General features: G+C 41.0%; 1 protein-coding gene across 1 annotated transcript in view; it reads left to right on the top strand.

Annotated features, from left to right (window-relative positions):
• LOC137107860 (protocadherin-16-like) overlaps positions 1–17,647 on the top strand; it is a 75,730-nt gene that overhangs the window by 42,292 nt on the left and 15,791 nt on the right. The window contains exons 5-9 of the mRNA XM_067491948.1: positions 13,091–13,279; positions 14,740–14,971; positions 15,189–15,425; positions 16,020–17,087; positions 17,269–17,456. Of these exons, the coding sequence (XP_067348049.1) occupies positions 13,091–13,279; positions 14,740–14,971; positions 15,189–15,425; positions 16,020–17,087; positions 17,269–17,456 (1,914 nt within the window). The remainder of the gene's footprint in view (positions 1–13,090; positions 13,280–14,739; positions 14,972–15,188; positions 15,426–16,019; positions 17,088–17,268; positions 17,457–17,647) is intronic.

The following is a 17,647-nucleotide window of genomic DNA, read 5'->3' on the forward strand; positions in this document are numbered from 1 at the left end:
ATCATACCCATTAGTATAATCTCTCTTTCATCCCTTTCCTCCTAATACATGTTAGCGCTTCCTTTATTTTCTGCTATTATGGATGTGAGTGACAGGTGATTCATGACCTGCACAGCAAAATACAGCTGGCCATATGCATTTTTTCTTTGAGTGTGTGTGTTTGTGTGTGTGCATTCTGTTGTGTTTCCACACTTCCAGAAATACTGTAAAATCTATCCAACTTTCACCGTTTTCGACATTTTTGCTGGACTGATGACATTGGTTCCTATCTCAGACTTTCTGAAGGGGAGACAAGGTAGTTGTGCTAAGTTCATTATTTCTTCTTTATTGTAATCACGTCAAAAATGCTGTGGTAATGAGTCAGTGCAGCAAATGAAAGGAACAGAGATACAGACTGCAGCAAAGATGTCGTGATGATGATAGAAAAAGCCCCTCAGTTAATCAGTTGCGGGAGACTCATTATTTCTTTCTTTGAAGCCAAAGTCTCTATGTATAGAGACTATTCAACTTTAAATTAATCTTCATTGCTGCTTATCTGTGCTTCGTTGCCTCTGTTTAAGCAATTAAGATTTTTTTGTTTCCCAATGTTCAGATAAAGCAACTGTCTAAGCATTCAACATTCTTTTGAATACCTGTGGTGTGCTTTCATAGGTTTTTATTGGAGACAATGGAGTACTCTGTGGTTTAGACCCCATCTGCCCCGTTCGTATCTGCAGTATTTGTGTATAAAGCTACTACTGTGCTGCACAGTGCTTGCAGTAGGTCTTTGTGTTGAGAAGGCATTTCCCAGCGAGCTGACTGATGAAGTGCGGACGTGCAGCTGATTTAGGACTTCTTTCCACACGTATGTAGGTGTGCAGTGCTAGCCCCCTTCCACCGCTTCTTTTTTTCCTCTCTTTCCCCTTTTCTTCATCCCTGCCTGATTTGCTCCCTGCAGGGGTTGGCTGTGTCTCTGACCCCAGGGCTACAACATGCACAGCCAACCTGTTTTTCTTGGAAATTCCAGTTGGCTGAGCTAGCTGTGGAGGATGGGATGATAACAGGGACATATGTGCTTGTGTACCTCTGTGCACATGAATGTGTCTTTAATGGATGCTTTACATCATTGACAACTTGGTCCACTAAGTGTGTTTGGCGTTTTATGAGGCCTCCAGTGCTCGCTTTAATCTGATCACCTCAGCCATCACTGTCTATGCTGACTGAGGTTTGTTAGCACCTGAATCAAACAAAATAAACAGGAAGTTGCTGGTGCAATCATCTCCATAGAAACTGAAACAGTTTATCCTGAGAATAATGTGGGGGCATCTTCTAAGAATGGTCAGACTACTGGGGATCAGACTCAGGTCCTGCACATACTAGGGCTTACTAGGTACTGTAGGAATCAGGACTGTGTTTCTCATCACTTCCTTAGACTCACCTCATATATGCAGAGTCAGGAAATTAATTTAATGAGGATAAGCTAGTTTTTCACCCCCTCAGGCAGTGTATGAATATGTAATCGCAGTGTCTAATAACCTTCCCCAACACACACACGGAGGCTTCTTGTGTCTCAGTGGGTCAGTTAAACGTGCGTGACTCCTCTTTTAGTGTGTGCATGTGCGCACGTGCGCTCGTGTGTATTTGTGTGTGTGTGTGTGTGTGTGTAGCAGACAAGGGTTTGGCTCCTGAACCTTCAGCAGAATAGTTAATCAATAGAATTCATTAAGATGTAATAGGTTTGACTGCAAGCTGATCATTCAGCAGTTTGTGTGACAGTATGAGTGCACAGCATGCATGAGTGGGCATCTTTGGATGCGTGGGCTAATGGGCTAGTCTTTTAACGGTACCTGTGTGTTTTTTGTAAATTGCCAAGACACATTTTATAGTATCTAGCATCTGAACTTCCTGACCCTCAGGAACTAGCATTCTTAACGTCAATTTGCTAACTGAGTTTAGTTTCATCTTGTCGTCGACCCTGATACTAATGAGCATTACCACAGATAGTGGAACCTCTTCATGTTTCTCTCAAGAGTGACCCATCTCTGACACTGGTTGTAATTCAGGCATAGGTCAAAAAGAGGCTAATCCAGTTATTTAGCTGCATGTTACCCCTGCACAGTAAACGTATGTCAGTCTGAGGTCTAATATCAGAAGCTGATTGCTTTTTGCAGCTAGAACAAAATGCACAAAGCCACGGCCACGTAAAATAATGTACAGAACTTTAGCCTTAACAGAAATGATCAAATGCACATGTGTTTTGGTTTTACTTTGTTATTGTAGATACTACTGTCATATAGATATCCTGATTCACAGTAAGTAAAAAAAAAAAAAAAACACTTGGGAAATCACAAAGATCAGGAAAGAGAATTTTTTAGTAAATGCTCATTTTTGCTGACATTATGCAGAAAAACATTTTGACAAGGAACAGAACATCCCCACAGCCCTGCCCTTGATTACGGTTTCCAAAACTGCATTTCTGTGACCATGTGCACACCTGTATGTGTATATCAGTGTGTTTGCGTGTCTATGTGTCCATGTGAGACAGGAACAGAAAGAGAGTGAGCTGTGTGTGAAAGGCCTGTTACTTGTTTTCCCCTTATCCTGACCTGGGTTTCATCTTTCAAGTTAAAAGGGAATCGTTTTAATAATGTAATTACAATATGTATTTTTGCTGGATAGGTGTCTATTTTTACTCACAGACCTATAGGGTTATGGATCTATATCGTCATTTTCTGTTACTGTAGTTTTGAAGCGTTCAGACTCGGTGTAAAACTGCACAACACAGTTGGAAACACACAGAATGATCTTCTGGGCTGGGGCTGCTGTGGCTCTCCACAGTCAACAACTATCACAGAAACCCAACACCAGATGTAAGCTCAAAGCTCAGGCGGTACTCCTGCTATATTTTACTATTATCACCTCCCTGGGGTGGAGGTCACTAAATGCTTGACCTCACGAAGAACAAGGGAAAGAGGAAGCGACGTGGAAAAACTACAGATGTAGACAAGGGACAAAGTGTGGACCCCTGTGGTATCACATCACGTGGGTTCTTATTCACAACCTCTTCTTTCTTTCTTTATTCTTTGTTAACAAGCATATTGATTACCTAGATCAATATGCTTCATTTGTACAAAGCCAACAGATGCTCTCTCCTATTTTCACATTTATACACTGTCATAGCCGACACAAACACACACACGCACACACACACACACACACACACACACTCCCACACACATCACTGAAGGCCGAGAAGGGGGGCACAGCTTGATGTTTGCCTCACCTTTGACCCTTAAGACCCACATTGATTTAAGCACAGTTACAAACATGTCAGACACATGCAAAATCAAAGTTGGCAATGACTATTATCCATGAAACTAATGTTGTCAGATCAGTGTTGGCTCTTTGTTTGACCTTTTTTTGACCTTTTTTTTCTCTACCCAATAAAGCATAGCTTACTTATAAGGATAAACACACTTTGCTTTATTAGTGTGAACCTCCCACATAGATACATGTTGGTTTACAGATCAAGAAATAAAATGACATTGAAACATAAATGTTTATCTGGGGAAAATCGGGCTTCCACTGGCCTCGAAATCTGTATGCATCTAAAAAAAAAAAAAAAAGCCGGCTGCTCCACAAAGGAGGACTTGGTTTCAAGTTTATTAATCCATGATTTAGTTTGAATTGGAAACATGTCAGGCTAGAATCCTTTAGCTCAAGTTTGGCTAGATTTATTGTATTCTTAGCCTCTGGGCAGAGATAATAATAGATAAATAATGTAATAAGTCATTGAGTTAAAGGGTTCCATCTGTTAGGCTATGTGTATGCCTTAACAAGGCATAAGATACAAGAAACCATTGTGACAATGACAAATGATTTTGTAGAGTTTACCTCAGTGTTTGCATGAGATCAGCTTTTTTGCCATATTTTGAACTTGTGGTTTACAGGGGGGAGTAGTAGAGAAACGTTTGTGGCTTTTCAGTGAATCATGTTTGGGTTCTCTGTTCAAACAAGTCTAAACCTAGTAAAAAGGGACCAGTTCTAGAGGCCATTTATTGATACACAACAGAATTCACAAGTAGCGTTGACTTTCTACCAGCTAGTTATGTTTTTAAGTATAGTTTAGCACATTAACTTAATAACTTCAATTTTAATTGCCCATGGCCTGCAATCATTAATTTTGACAGCATCATTTCATAAAACCCTAAATTATGATCATATCTGCCTCAGTGTCTAAATTGGGATGTAACTCATCATTGACTGGTAGAAAAAAATAATCACAATTATTTGGCAGCATTCTGACATAAATGTCTTTACTCGCTCATTGTCACTTATGTTACAGCTCACTGTTGACATCTCACCGATGAGGTCATGATAAAACTGTCCCATGGCTTCAGATATCACAATCAGGAAGCATGAGTCATTAGGTGGAGGCTTAGAAACACTATTTTAGTTTAGCTGACCAAAGCTGTGCAATCAACAGGATTAAGCCTGAACCTTTGTGTAGTGTGTTTCAGAAGTATTGTATCATCGTGAATCATGTTATTAAGAAGGCAGGAGTTTTCCTATTGGCCCCTGATTAGAAAAGATTGTCTAAACATTTCAGACTTATATAGTGATGGTGGTAATAACATTTATTTAAAGATTGTAAAACATCTGATTTATCAGGAAAAACTCAGCCATAAATTGTAAACATTAAGATAACAGATGATTTTCTCAGCGCCATGTACCCATTTTACTACCAGTTTAAAGCTTTATGCTACATTTCCAAACATTTTATTGATTTTGCTGATTGCAGAATCTGATATAAATAACATTAGCTCTGTGTGGAAGGCTGATATTACCGTTCTTCACTCCACCAGCTGTCCTCATTCAAATCTAGACTGTAAAACATAGAGCACCATCCGATTATCTCTTTCCTGTGCTTTGTGCTCTAACAGATTAATCTATAGATTCAATCAAACCTGCCCAGTGTCTCCCTTAAAACACACGCACATACAGTAGGCTGGGTGTCATAAAAGAGCATTTATTAATTTACAAAGCAACAAACTGAAAAACTTTTTTCTAGTGTTTCATCATAAATAATCTGAAAGCCTCTATTCTCTCTCTACCTCTATATCCATGCTTTTAACATAAAATGCAAATTGCTGCTCCCAATTATTTACTCTTAACAGTGGTCAAAGAGTCTGACACTCATTAAAAGGAAAAAAAAATTCTGTGGTGCCCCGGTGGAGCAAAAAATAAAAAATTACCAAACAGATTCCACACGCTCTCTTTCTCTGTGTCATGATCTTATTGGCTAAACCACGAAAATGTATGTAGACATATAAACACACACACGCACACACATACGTCTTCTCCCACTCTTGGAGTAATGCTGCAGCAGACACACAGATGCATCTTCCTAAACACATTCTGCTGTTTAAGCTAGTTACAGGAATTGAAATTACCCAGAGTGGTGTCCCCAGGCAACTGTGAGCCACTCAGTCTCAATTATTCATCCTCTCATTCATCCAAAAACCCCAACAGCCCAGACAGTCTCAGACAACAGTCCCATGTCTGAGGTCTAACTCCAGCCCCACTTTGAGCTCTCTCACTCCTTAATTATTGTTTTCTCTTCATCTCTGGAGCAAAATTACAACTGGAAGACAATAAGTGATAATCATTGCTGACTTTATATTACAGACCTCACTGTGTAAATCTAAGATGAAGGTCTAGAGAAAAGTTTCACTTGATGTAATCTGTTCTCTCTCTCAATTTCAGGGGTACTTTGATAATTTTGAAATACATAAAACAGGCCAGTTGTTAAACGTATCAGTCATATAACAGCGCCAAGCCCCATAAGGGTACAAATGTCCGAATTTGATTGCTGATCCAGGATTACTTACAAGGATATAATTAGGTCTTTTTAATGCAACTCTATTATTTAGAAGTGTCTTGATAATTGTGCACTTAATTTTTATGCAGTGGCCAACACTGTGATTTATATAGTGACAACTTTTATACCTCTCTGTTGATGGTGGACGTACAGCACATACCCTCCTTTTAACTCTGACACCTGACCTTCAATTCCTCATTAGGTTCTTAGTTAGCGTAAAGCAACAGCAAAATCTTTGGTATTTGACAGACATGCCGGTCTATCACTAGCAGCTGCTGCATCAGCCAGGGTGAGTCTCACTGAGGCCTCAGACACAGAAGGACGGGGGCTTAAATGGCTATAAATATTTACCAGTAAGTGAAAAATAGTGCTGATTTCTGTGCCGATTATATACGCCAGCTGTTAGTCAGGACCCACAGGATTCACTTTGGAAAGGATCTTTAAAAGAGGGACAGGGAGTCATCAACACGCACATGGAATAGACGGGCGCAGACACAATTGCACACATGGGTTAAGAAGTGCCACATCGCGGGGCTTTGTGCAAGATAGGATCACTACCAACTAAATCCCCTGCGTCTCTTATCGCTCTTCAGAGTCCAGGGAGGTGATGTCATCTCTCATTGTGCTCCTCTGTCCCTCTATACATCCCTGTAACCAGCTTTTTATCTCCCTGTGACCTCTCTTTTAATCTCCGTCCACACTCAACCCCCTCTCCTTTCTTTCTGTACCTGCTTGGAGAAAAATGATAGCAGCCTGTACATAGGTAGAATGTGCACCTGCAAATAAATTGCTCAAATTAGTACAAACGAGAGCTCCTGCTCATCCAGAAGCTGAAAACTCACCTTTATGACCAAGCATTAACTCAGTGCTACGGAAAAAAAGAAGGTGTGATTAAGGCAGTTCAACTTCAATGGTGCCGTTTGTAATTTATGTTTTATATCAGTTACCCGAGTGTCGGATTCATGCTGAGGTCCTTTCTTTTCTCTTTTGTCGCTACACCTCAAGTTTAAGAAGGCGCAGGGAGTGATAGCATGTTGTTAAACCAACATGGATTGGTTTAATTGGCCTTCTTTAAGATGAAATGCAGCCCAAAGACAAACTTCTTAACACATACCACATGTCTACATGTTAAACTCCATGGGCTAAATCCCCAATTCTTTGGTATAGTGCACTGTTTAGCTTAGTGTGTGAAACATCTGCAAATGTGTCCTGCTCTATATAAACAAGCACAAGTGTGGGAGAAGAGAAAGAAGCAGAAAGTCTTTAGTGGCCATCATCCTTTATTATGTTCATTAATAATATTAGCATTCTTTCTCCCAAATATAGAAGTCAATCTGCCTTGCTATGTGTCTTTCACCCCTCTCCCTTTCTGTTCCTTTCCCTGGTTTGATGTTTCTAATCACTTCCAGCCATGAATTCCACATGAAAGACAATGAACACTTGCAGTAATAGGGTGCTGAAAGAACAAGGGAGGGAGAGTACAGAAAAAGGGGGCGGTCAAGGGAGGAATGGAGATTGAATAAGAAGCGAGATGAAGCCTCGGTCCTCCTTGTTCCCATTTCAAGGTCTTAAGTTATCATTAGCCCACCCTTTTAATCCTTTGCCAAACTATTTGCCCCACTTCACTCACTCTCCTTTGGTCCCCTCCCTGTTTGCCTTCCCTTCTAATTGTACCCATAGCATCGTAAGTCATCGGTCGAAAAGATGAATGATTTGGAGACTCGAGAATACCTAATGTGAGGAATGCTGCTTGCTAGAGCAAAAGTACAGTATGTATTGGTGGAAAAAGAGTTAAATGAAGGTTTTAGCTCTATCTGACACTCCAATGCTAGTTACTGCCTTTAAGGCCCGGCTCCAGCTTCAGTTTGTTGTAAATAACTTCAGCATGTGTGTAATTATCCAACAATGATGCATTCAGTTCGCAAACTCCAAGTCTATTGTGATCTTTTTTTGGTCACTTATTCTACTTCAAGTAATAATGCTTAAGTTTAATTTTCCTAGTTTTTGACACTGTTTATGTGAGTAATAAAAAGCTTGTGGCATCCTTAAAAACAAGTCATGGGATAAGAAACATACAGTAAGAAGTTATAAGCAATTAACCAGGATTTGTTCCAGAAATTCCAGATTTGCTACGTTTAATTCAACAAAAGACATTGCTGAGCCCAAAGATAATAACCAAGGCACAAAGTCAGACCAAGTTTTCAATGTCATTTTAAATAATAACGCTTTTTGATACCTAGTTGTTTTATCCAGAATCTTAGCAATGACTTTGGTGAGAAGCGTAAATCAATAAAATTGATGGGATAAATGACTTATAAAAATAACACGGGATTTATTCTTTCATTATGTATTATTATAAGCTTCATCCTGGCCTATTTGACCTTGAAGATGGTCTTTGTCCTGCCTGGCAACAGTAAGTAGAATGAGGTAGATACGATCGGGATGGCGATCTGTGTTTTACAGGTTTTACTATGAAAGCCTATAGAATCTCTCTCCCTTCCCTTTCATGAGAAGCCTTAAAAGTCCTGAACTGCAGGAGAATTGCAGCTGCCTTCGAGAAGCTCTGCGCAGACTCCCTCTGACACTAACTGATGTTGTACAGAGACAAATTGCACAGAACAGCAGGATCCATCTGGGCCCACATCTGGAGAAGATGAAAATAGAAAAGAGGAAAGGGGAGCAGGGATACAGTAATGCAAAGGGGATAAAGCTTTAAGTATTATAAAAAGAAAAGAGAAAATAGTAAGGGAAAAATAAAAGGTCCAGAATAGAAGTAAAGCAAATAAGTCTGCTGATGGCATATCTGACCTTCTTAAAGTTTGATGCAATGGAAAAAGTTTTTAGAATATCATTCAATACCTGTTACTACGCACCACATCAGAGATGATAGAGGACTCCTTCTGTTCAACGTTAAATACTCCCGACAGACGAGTCCGGGTAATGTGTGTGAGTGTTGAGTTACCGATAGGAAGTAGTGAGGTGTGTGCCTGAGATCTAAGTGAACCCTTGGAGAGACATTCAGTCTGTCTGAGAGAGAACGAAGGTGACAGTGGGCGCATTTAACAGAGAAAGTCTAACTGGTTGTGCAAAAAAAAAAAAAGAGAGAGAGAGAGAGAGAGAGAGAGGCAAATGAATGACGAGGTCTAGATATTTGCTAATGCCTGAGTGAGTGACCGCTCCTGTTCTGTCCCAGCAAGGAATGAATGGCTCTCTACGCACAAAAGGCTCAAGGTCCAACTCCTGAATGAATCCGATACTCGGCAGGCTCTTCATGACTGTTTTCCACATACTGCAGTACTGAAGTGTGCTGTGTGAGACTTCTCTGTCTTTTATAGATGCATAGAAGCTGGTCAACTCTCTGATTTAAGATACTGCAATTAATATATTTTTTATTTATGTAGTTCAGATGTCTGGTAGACGCTGAACTGAAGCAGTAGACTGTAAAGAGTGATTGTGTTTAGGTTTGTCTTCCGCAGCCAAAGCTATCAAAGGCCACTGTATATCCTCAAAGTTAAAAAGGAAAGTAGGCAGCTGATACCGCAGATTTGCTGTATCAGATGTAGCAGGCATGACACTTTTGTCACATTAATAACCTAACTTTGTGATTCTTGTCATGCAGAAAACCTAAAAAAACACTTATGTTCTTTTAAAGTTGAATAAGTAAATGTTGTCTTTGCTTGCAGTATGGCTGCCCGGAGTTTTACTAATGCCCACATAGACCTCAACAAACTGATAAAGCATATTATCTGATTTTCCATGCAACTGCTTGCATTGGAGAAAATGATCTTTTTGATCGTTTTGGGATCACATTGTTACTTTTGGCCTTCGTGCAGTGTTCGCCACATCATTGTTTTCTGCACGTACTTCATCATTTAGTGACATCAGGTCCGATCTCAGCGGTCCCACAAAAGAGAACCACAGTGAAGGTTTTCTAGTTTTAGCCCATTAACTCCAAATTGTGTATAGTTAGCACTACTGCATACCATTTTCTGAAGTGAGCATTGCTCCAAGCATTTACCACCTTCCAGCAGCCATTAGTTTCAGTTCATTACAATAATACCCAAAAATCTACTTACAAAACTACAGTTTTGATCCTTAATATTCTGCCCCTTATCTGTAAACACTGCATCATCAAAAACAACTTACACTGGGTAATGGCACAGTCTGACAATACTTTTGATGTTCTAGTTAAGGAAAAGTGCTTCTATCAACTAGACCGCATTCACTGTACAAAACATCCTCATCGAAAAAAAAAGGTTGGACTACACTTCAGCAAGCAAGATTTGGACGGTGAAAGCTATGGGCTGCTGTCTGTGATTGTGTTGCTATGTTGTGTGTTTTCACGGCCGGACAACACCAGAGACTACTATGTGGTATCAGTGTGTAGAGTGAAGGTTGGCTGGCTGGTTTGAGATCAGAGAGCAGCCTCTGTGGTGGGAGGATTTTCTCCCTGGCAAACACTCTCGTCTGACCTGTGAGATGTCTTGATTTAAGAGGGCATGTCGAGTGCGTGTGTGTTTATTAGATTACCTTGTTGGCTTAAAACTCGGTTGCTTTTTGTGATAAGTGCTTAATGCAGAAAAGGCCAATGGATTGGGAGAGGGGTTTTTGGTATTGAATCTGTGAGTATGGTCCAACATCCTGGCCTGTGTAGTGTAAGCTACACTTTGGCGCTTGGCTGTAAGATGGATTGACATGGGGGAAATGCCCTGATGACAGAGCTGATCCTTACAATTTCCTGTCTATTCAGGATGGTCGATGTGATTTTCTTCTGCTACACATCTAAAACTGTTGTGCTTTGACTAAACTGTCATGTTTTGACAGAGACCTTGGAGTTGGGTCTCTGTCTCTGTTTTGTCCCTCTGTATTTTTTATCATGTTTTGCTTCAGCATTTCAAGTTGGGGACCACATATTCACTGTGCTGTGTGTGTGTGTGTGTGTGCAGCACCAAACCTTCAAATCATTACATCTTTTATTTTATAGCTCCCAAGGTTTCAGTAAAAGTTTGCTTGCATAGATGTTTTACTAGTGCACCGCCATGTCATGTCTTGCATATTTTGCCAGCATGAAGAATCCATATCATACCGTTGAGGACTTTTACATTATAGAGTGTGTGGAGAATCAATGCGATGTACTTCTTCTTGTTCCCAGCCTCCACGCTTGTCCTTTTCAGTCCAAGCCTCCTTTCAAAATGGCTTCCAACTACATTCGTGCACACTTTACCCACTCCCTGTGGTTGAACGTTACAAACAAAGTCAGCTCTCTTTTGCTGCCTTATCAAACTTAGACCAAGCTTTTCCTTGTCTTCGATTGTGATCTACAGACTTTTGAAATGATGAAGTCAGCCTGTGACCAAATTGGCCATCATGAAGTATGTTAAAACCTCTTTAATTAGATTTAAAGAAAAGAATGGGATCATCATATATGCGAGTGTGTGCACTTGTATGACCAAATACATGGTCATCCATAACACCACAGGTGGCTAATCCATTACAGACAGCCAGAAAGACTAGAGGAACAGCCAGACATGAGCTTAGATCCCAAAGATAGTGTTAGTCTCAACACTGTGTCTATTGGTAGTCCCAGCAATGATGTAGAATCCCCAGCTGTAAACACTAAGTAAAGGAAAGAGGTACAGTTTGAATCTTAAAAAACTACAGCTATCTATCCACAGTAACACTGCAAGAATGGAGAAGGAGCTGATCTCAAATACCCGTGATTTGATATACTTTAAAGGCAGTAAATGAGTCAAGGTGTTTTTGACTCTGTCTGTACAACCAGTAACTTATTGTAATGGTGAAGGTGTCTCGGTGGAAACAAGGCCATTGCTGGATGTCTGCTATGGTGGTTCTACGTTATTTTTTACCTTTTCGCAAAGTTTTGAGAAGATGGAATACATTATGTCAACATCTGTCTTGGATAAAAAATAAGACATTATGATAGTATGCAATATTATCAGCATTTAGAATTAACATGAAGAAAGTCAAATTATGCCAAGTAGTTAGATTATGTCAAGAAGACAGAATTTTTCCCAGTCAGAATTCCTTGAACTTCACTTTTCCTGTTACTTCTCCACATTACTTTATTCTTTGTTCTCAAATGGCAGAACTTGTGTTTTTGTATTATGGCACATAGCAAGCCATCATCATTATTTCAATTAAACAAAGTAGAATTGGCTTTGTCAGTGTCTTTTGTCATTATGAAATCCAACGCTTCATGTAGTGTTTGTCAGAGACTGTGCAGTGTGGTTAACCAAGGCCTCCTGGATCCTGGCTTGCCTTCATGACCTCAAGATCTGAAGAAAAATGCAACTTTTAACAAGCCCTATAAACACCACTAAACAACGTTATGGACCAGTGTAAAATCTGATTCAGAAGCAGGACCCCGAGGACAGAGAACATTTCCCTTTTGTGTTTTGCAAGAGGGTCTATACTGTATTATAGGATTTGGGGGTGTTTTTATAGATTTCGTCAGAGCATACAATGTATATTTGTGTGGGTCTGTTTTGTGTGTATGTGTGTAGTAAAATAAGAATGTAAGGTCAAGTCTCTATTTCTTACATGCCTTTGTGTAAACAGTTTGGAGTCTTTGGTTGCAAATGGAGTAAGAGTTATTGTCTAAGGTGTGTTTAAGTAACCCTCTCAGTAAGACAGTCGATCTGTGCAATTTAAATGTCAGTTTAAAACCCGTTTTTATCACTTGACCTTCCGGCATTTATTAAAGTGCCTCTGTTGACCTCTGAACCAAACTCAAAGCCTCTGTCAATACGATCCTCTCCTTGCTGCTCTTTTTTAGTCTGTACTTATGGTTACAAAGTACCACCTGTTCGATTGTCCATATTTAAGACACACCACAGAGAAGACCTGTCAAATTGCATAAGATCACATAAACATATAAGACGTTATATGTGATCTTAAAATGTGAATTACTCTCACAGATGCTCGTTTTATAGTACTCTGGAAATCATAACAAGTATTGCTATGGTGTGTGATGTTTGGACAAGTGCAGATATATGGGCCGGTGAGGTGACTGTACTATGGGACATTGTTGTAATAACAGAAAGGCCCTTAGTTTGTTTATAATAAGTATGACACGTGTTATTTTTAACACTGATTTCAAGACCCGCTGGGTGTTCTGAGGTGGTGCTTTTGCAAATCTTTTTCATCTCCCGGGCAGTTTGGCACCATTGGACCATCCATTATGTTTCATCCCTGTCTCTTTTCCCTCAGGTGTCAGCCACAGACGAAGATCGTGGTTCCTTTGGAGCTATAACCTACACCTTGGGTTCGGGCTCAGGAGGGGCGGTGCCAACACACTTTACCATAGGCAAGGAGACAGGTCAGCTGTGCACCAGCTTGGCTCTGGATCGGGACGAGGGATTTGACATGGTTGACTTAACTGTCACTGCAACAGATGGCGTAAGAACCTTTTTGGCACAAACTAAAATCAAATCCAATCAAGTCCATGTTCATCAATTTCTTCCCAAGAATAAGATGATCCATTTGGTACATATTGATTAAGAAAGGAATAATGAGAAAGCTTCATCTAGCTGCGTTATTTTGTTTTTAGTCTTTGTGCTAAGCTAAACTTATTGGCTCTTGTGGGTAGATTCATATTTTACTGTTCAAACATGACAATGATGCTAATTCAGCTTATTATTTTCATTATTTATAACTGTTGCATCTTTTTCGAACTAACAATGTAGTTATATATAACAGAAGTAAAAATCTGACCTAAATGCCAAAGTAGATAAGCAATCGTTTATTTATGTACGCAGTTGATCTTAAATGGATCTGATCAGAATGACATTTAGGACATGTTTGAAGAAGGCGGCATCCTGTCCTGTATGCATTTGTCTTCAAAAATAGTCAAGAGGAAGTACAACAGCATGGCAAAGCAATTAGAAGAAAACAGGCAGAGGTATAGTGGAGGGAGGAAAAAGGTATAGAAGTAGGAACACAGATACATTAAGCAGTCCAATAAAGTTACCTCTTATTATAATATGTTACCACTTAAGCTAAATATGATGCCTTACCCGACCACATTTATGTGCTATTTGCTCTGAAATCATCCCAATAGACCCATGTACATTCGAAATATCAATTTACCACTTTGAAACTCTCCGTGAGGTGCTATAAAGCCATCTGTATATACTGTAGTTCGGCTTACAAAAAGAAAAAGCTACATGGCCAATAGCCATTACTATACAGAACGTGCATTATTATTAATGATAGTAGTAGTAGTAGTAGTAGTAGTAATGGTGAGTAGAAACGGAATTCGGGTTTATAATGTGCCATCCAGCCCTCACAATGCATCTTCTCTTTCAGCCTTAGCACATTCCCAGCTCAACCCAGCTGGTGTCTGTTCCCTTAGTCTCAGCTATCCCTGTTTTTAATGGCCTCGTAAAACTAAGCCTGCAGATACAGTGTAATGAGTGCAAACTCTTCCCGATGCTGACAAATGCATACAGTGGTTGATTGGCTCCATATTTCAGGGATCGTCAACAGAGAACTCATATTTCTTTTTTCCTTTATAGCTGTTCTGTCTTTACAGTAAGACATAAATCTATACTTAGTTTCCTAAAATGAAAGCCTTGGATTGTCACTTTTCACCAAGAGATAGTAAACAAATTGAATGTTGTCTTTGGGGATATACTATGTTTAAAGGAAGGCATAATGTGATTTAACTAAAGTATCTATTCCTATGATTTAGCCTCTCTTTATCGCAATAGGCTAGAGAGTACATTTCCATAATATCAGCATTACAGCATCACTGCTCTTGTGACCTTGCATACTCTGCTGACATTACACTTTAATGCACAGATCTTTAATCAGATTTAATTAAAACTGTATTTTTACTGCATTGGTTTCATTTCCAGGGTGGTCTGAGCTCAGTAGCTCGTGTACGAGTTTCAGTGGTGGACATTAATGACAATCGGCCCACCTTCTATCCAGTCCTCTACACAGTCAGTCTCAGTACCCATAGCGCCCCAGGAACCTCTGTTGTCAAGGTAACAGCCAATGACCCTGATGCCGGGGAAAATGGCAGGGTGACCTACCGCACAGTGCCTGGTGGAAGCTCCGCTTTCTTCACCCTCAACAAGGACACAGGTATGTCTAATATATTAGTATAGTGGGACAAAAGTCGCCTTTTATAATAAAGTAGTTTCAACATGTCTGTTTATTATAAGGTGTGTTAAGATTTTACAAGCTTTGTATGTTACACAGTTTGGTGAAAACCTTCAAATCGCAAACCCCTTTTCTGTATGCTCTCTGCCTTTTGAGGCTGCATTTGGAATCTATCTCGTCTTATCTTTTACCCCTGCAGGTGTGATTTCTCTCTCTCGCTCACTACATGGCAAAGCCAACACTGTAATCTCCATGGTGATATCAGCTGAGGATGGTGGAGGTCTGACGGCGCCAGTCAATGCCAGGGTGAACGTGAGTGTGGTGGGAGGCTCGGTGGCATCTCCCGTGTTTGAACAGGCCCAGTATTTCTTCACTGTGTCGGAGGACGTTCTCAGGGGGACAGCAATAGGTGTGGTCCGTGCTGCTACCAAGACAGGTGAGTAAACCTGAGGTCGTGTCTCCCAGTAAAATATTTTCTCTTTACTCTTTTACTGTATAAGGGTCTGTTCTGCCTTTAGGCATTTCAGTCTTGCTTGCTTGGATCTGTTTTATCTGACGAGTACCAGACCAGTTGTGTACTGCACTAATGTGCAGGAGAGCAGTTGATGCCTTACCACTCACTCCAGCAGTTGGACAAATAAGAAACATAAGCATACACTCCCTTAAGAAATCACATCTATCACAGGCTGTGCTTTACCAGGGGTTGTGTTCACTGTGGCCAGACTTTCTGTCCACCGCTAATGATGGAGAAATAGATGTATGAGGGCTGTAATTCTAGTGGGAGTCAGACTGAAGTGTTTTCAGTGGTGTAGTATGCTTATCTCTGTTTGTGTAACTGTGCCTGAGATATGAGCTGAAATATACACATCACATTCCTGAATACTAGAAGTGGATCTGTCATCTTATATAAAAACGACACAACATCATAAAGTTTTTTATTTTGTTTTTTATTTTTTATCCCTAATTATTTTGTATTTTTCTCACTGACATGTCTACTCTCTTTGGATCTCTCTCTGTGTCTACCACCCAGGTGTTCCTAAAGACATCTTCTACTCCATCTCTTCTGGAGACCCTGATGGTTACTTCACAGTTGACAGTGCTTCTGGTACCATCCGCACAGCCCTTCCTCTGGACCATGAGACTAGTTCTAGTCTTGACCTGGAGATCCAGGCCCGTTCCGGCACTCCTCCAGCATATGGAACCAGTCGAGTGCACATAACTATTTCAGATGTGAATGACAATGCCCCCACCTTCCTCCCCTCCTCATCAGAGTCCCTTCTTTTACCTGAGATCACCAAAATGGGTACTGTTATATACCGCATTCAAGCCACAGACAAGGACTCTGGTCATAATGGTCAGTTAAGCTTTGACCTGGTGTCTGCTGGGGCTGCAGGAAGCAGCGGCCAAAGGACATTTGGTGTTGACCGTGGAAGTGGGGAGGTACGTTTGATTGGGAGTCTGTCATATGACAGTGTCCCCCGCTATGACCTTCAGGTGGTTGCCAAGGATGGTGGAGCACCTCAACTTAGCTCCACCTTCACTCTTGTGGTCCACATCCAAGCACAAGATGCACAAGGCCCCAACTTTGACACCCTGACTTACCGCGTGGAGCTACGGGAAAACATGCCTCTCAACACACGTTTCCTCCAAGTGCGGGCGCTCAACAGAGAGTCTTCTTCGAATGGTGGAAGCTCCTCCTCCTCCTCCTCCTCCTCCTCCTCCTCTATTTCCTATCGCCTCAGGCCTGATGGGGATGCTGCTGGTTTCGGCATCTTGCCAGATAGTGGTTGGCTGTTTGTTCGTAGCTCTCTGGACCGAGAAGTCAAAGACATGTACCTGTTGACCGTCCTGGCCACCTCAGGCCCAGGAGGGACCGGCAGAACTGGCAGTGCGACAGTCAGGGTGACGGTGACAGACGAGAATGACAACTCCCCCAAACTAAGCCAGGAGAGGGTGTTCCTGGCTGTCAGAGAAAACCTCTTGGCAGGGACAGGCTTTGGCAGGGTGTCTGCAACAGACAGAGATGCAGGACTAAATGCTCGACTCACCTACAGGCTGCTGCACACTGACAGACATTTTCAGATCAACTCACAAACAGGTGAAGATATGAACCAGCACCAGCAGTGTTAAATTCTATTGAAGAAGTGTATTTTAATTGTCAAGGTCAAATAATGTTACTCCAGGAGCAGCAATAATAAAACATTTGTAAAATTTGCTGGCTGTGAATTACATCACATGATAATTAATGCAAGCTAAGGCCTGTTCCTCCGTTTTTTAAGGTGAGATCAGCACCCGCCTCGCCTTGGACAGAGAGCAGCAGTCCAGTTACCAGCTTGTTGTGGTCGTACAGGACGGAGGCACACCTCCCCACAGCGCCACCGGCACTGCTCATATCAGTGTGCTGGATGAAAACGACCACGCTCCCAGCTTCAGTCATGCCAGGCCAGACAGGGAGCTGCTCCTTCAGGTGAGAAAGAAGGAAGGTTGGATAGACCAGGTGAAGGCAGAAAGAGGAGATAAATACTGTTTAATTCTACACAAAAGTTTCTCTTGTTTCAGTTTGACTTCTCTACATGAGCTTTCCCATCTTTCATTTTTGAAAACTGACACCATGATGTATATGTAGCAGTGCCAGAGACAAAACATAAAATAGAAAAG

The sequence above is a fragment of the Channa argus genome, chromosome 22, assembly GCF_033026475.1.
Source record: "Channa argus isolate prfri chromosome 22, Channa argus male v1.0, whole genome shotgun sequence".
NCBI lineage: Eukaryota > Metazoa > Chordata > Actinopteri > Anabantiformes > Channidae > Channa > Channa argus.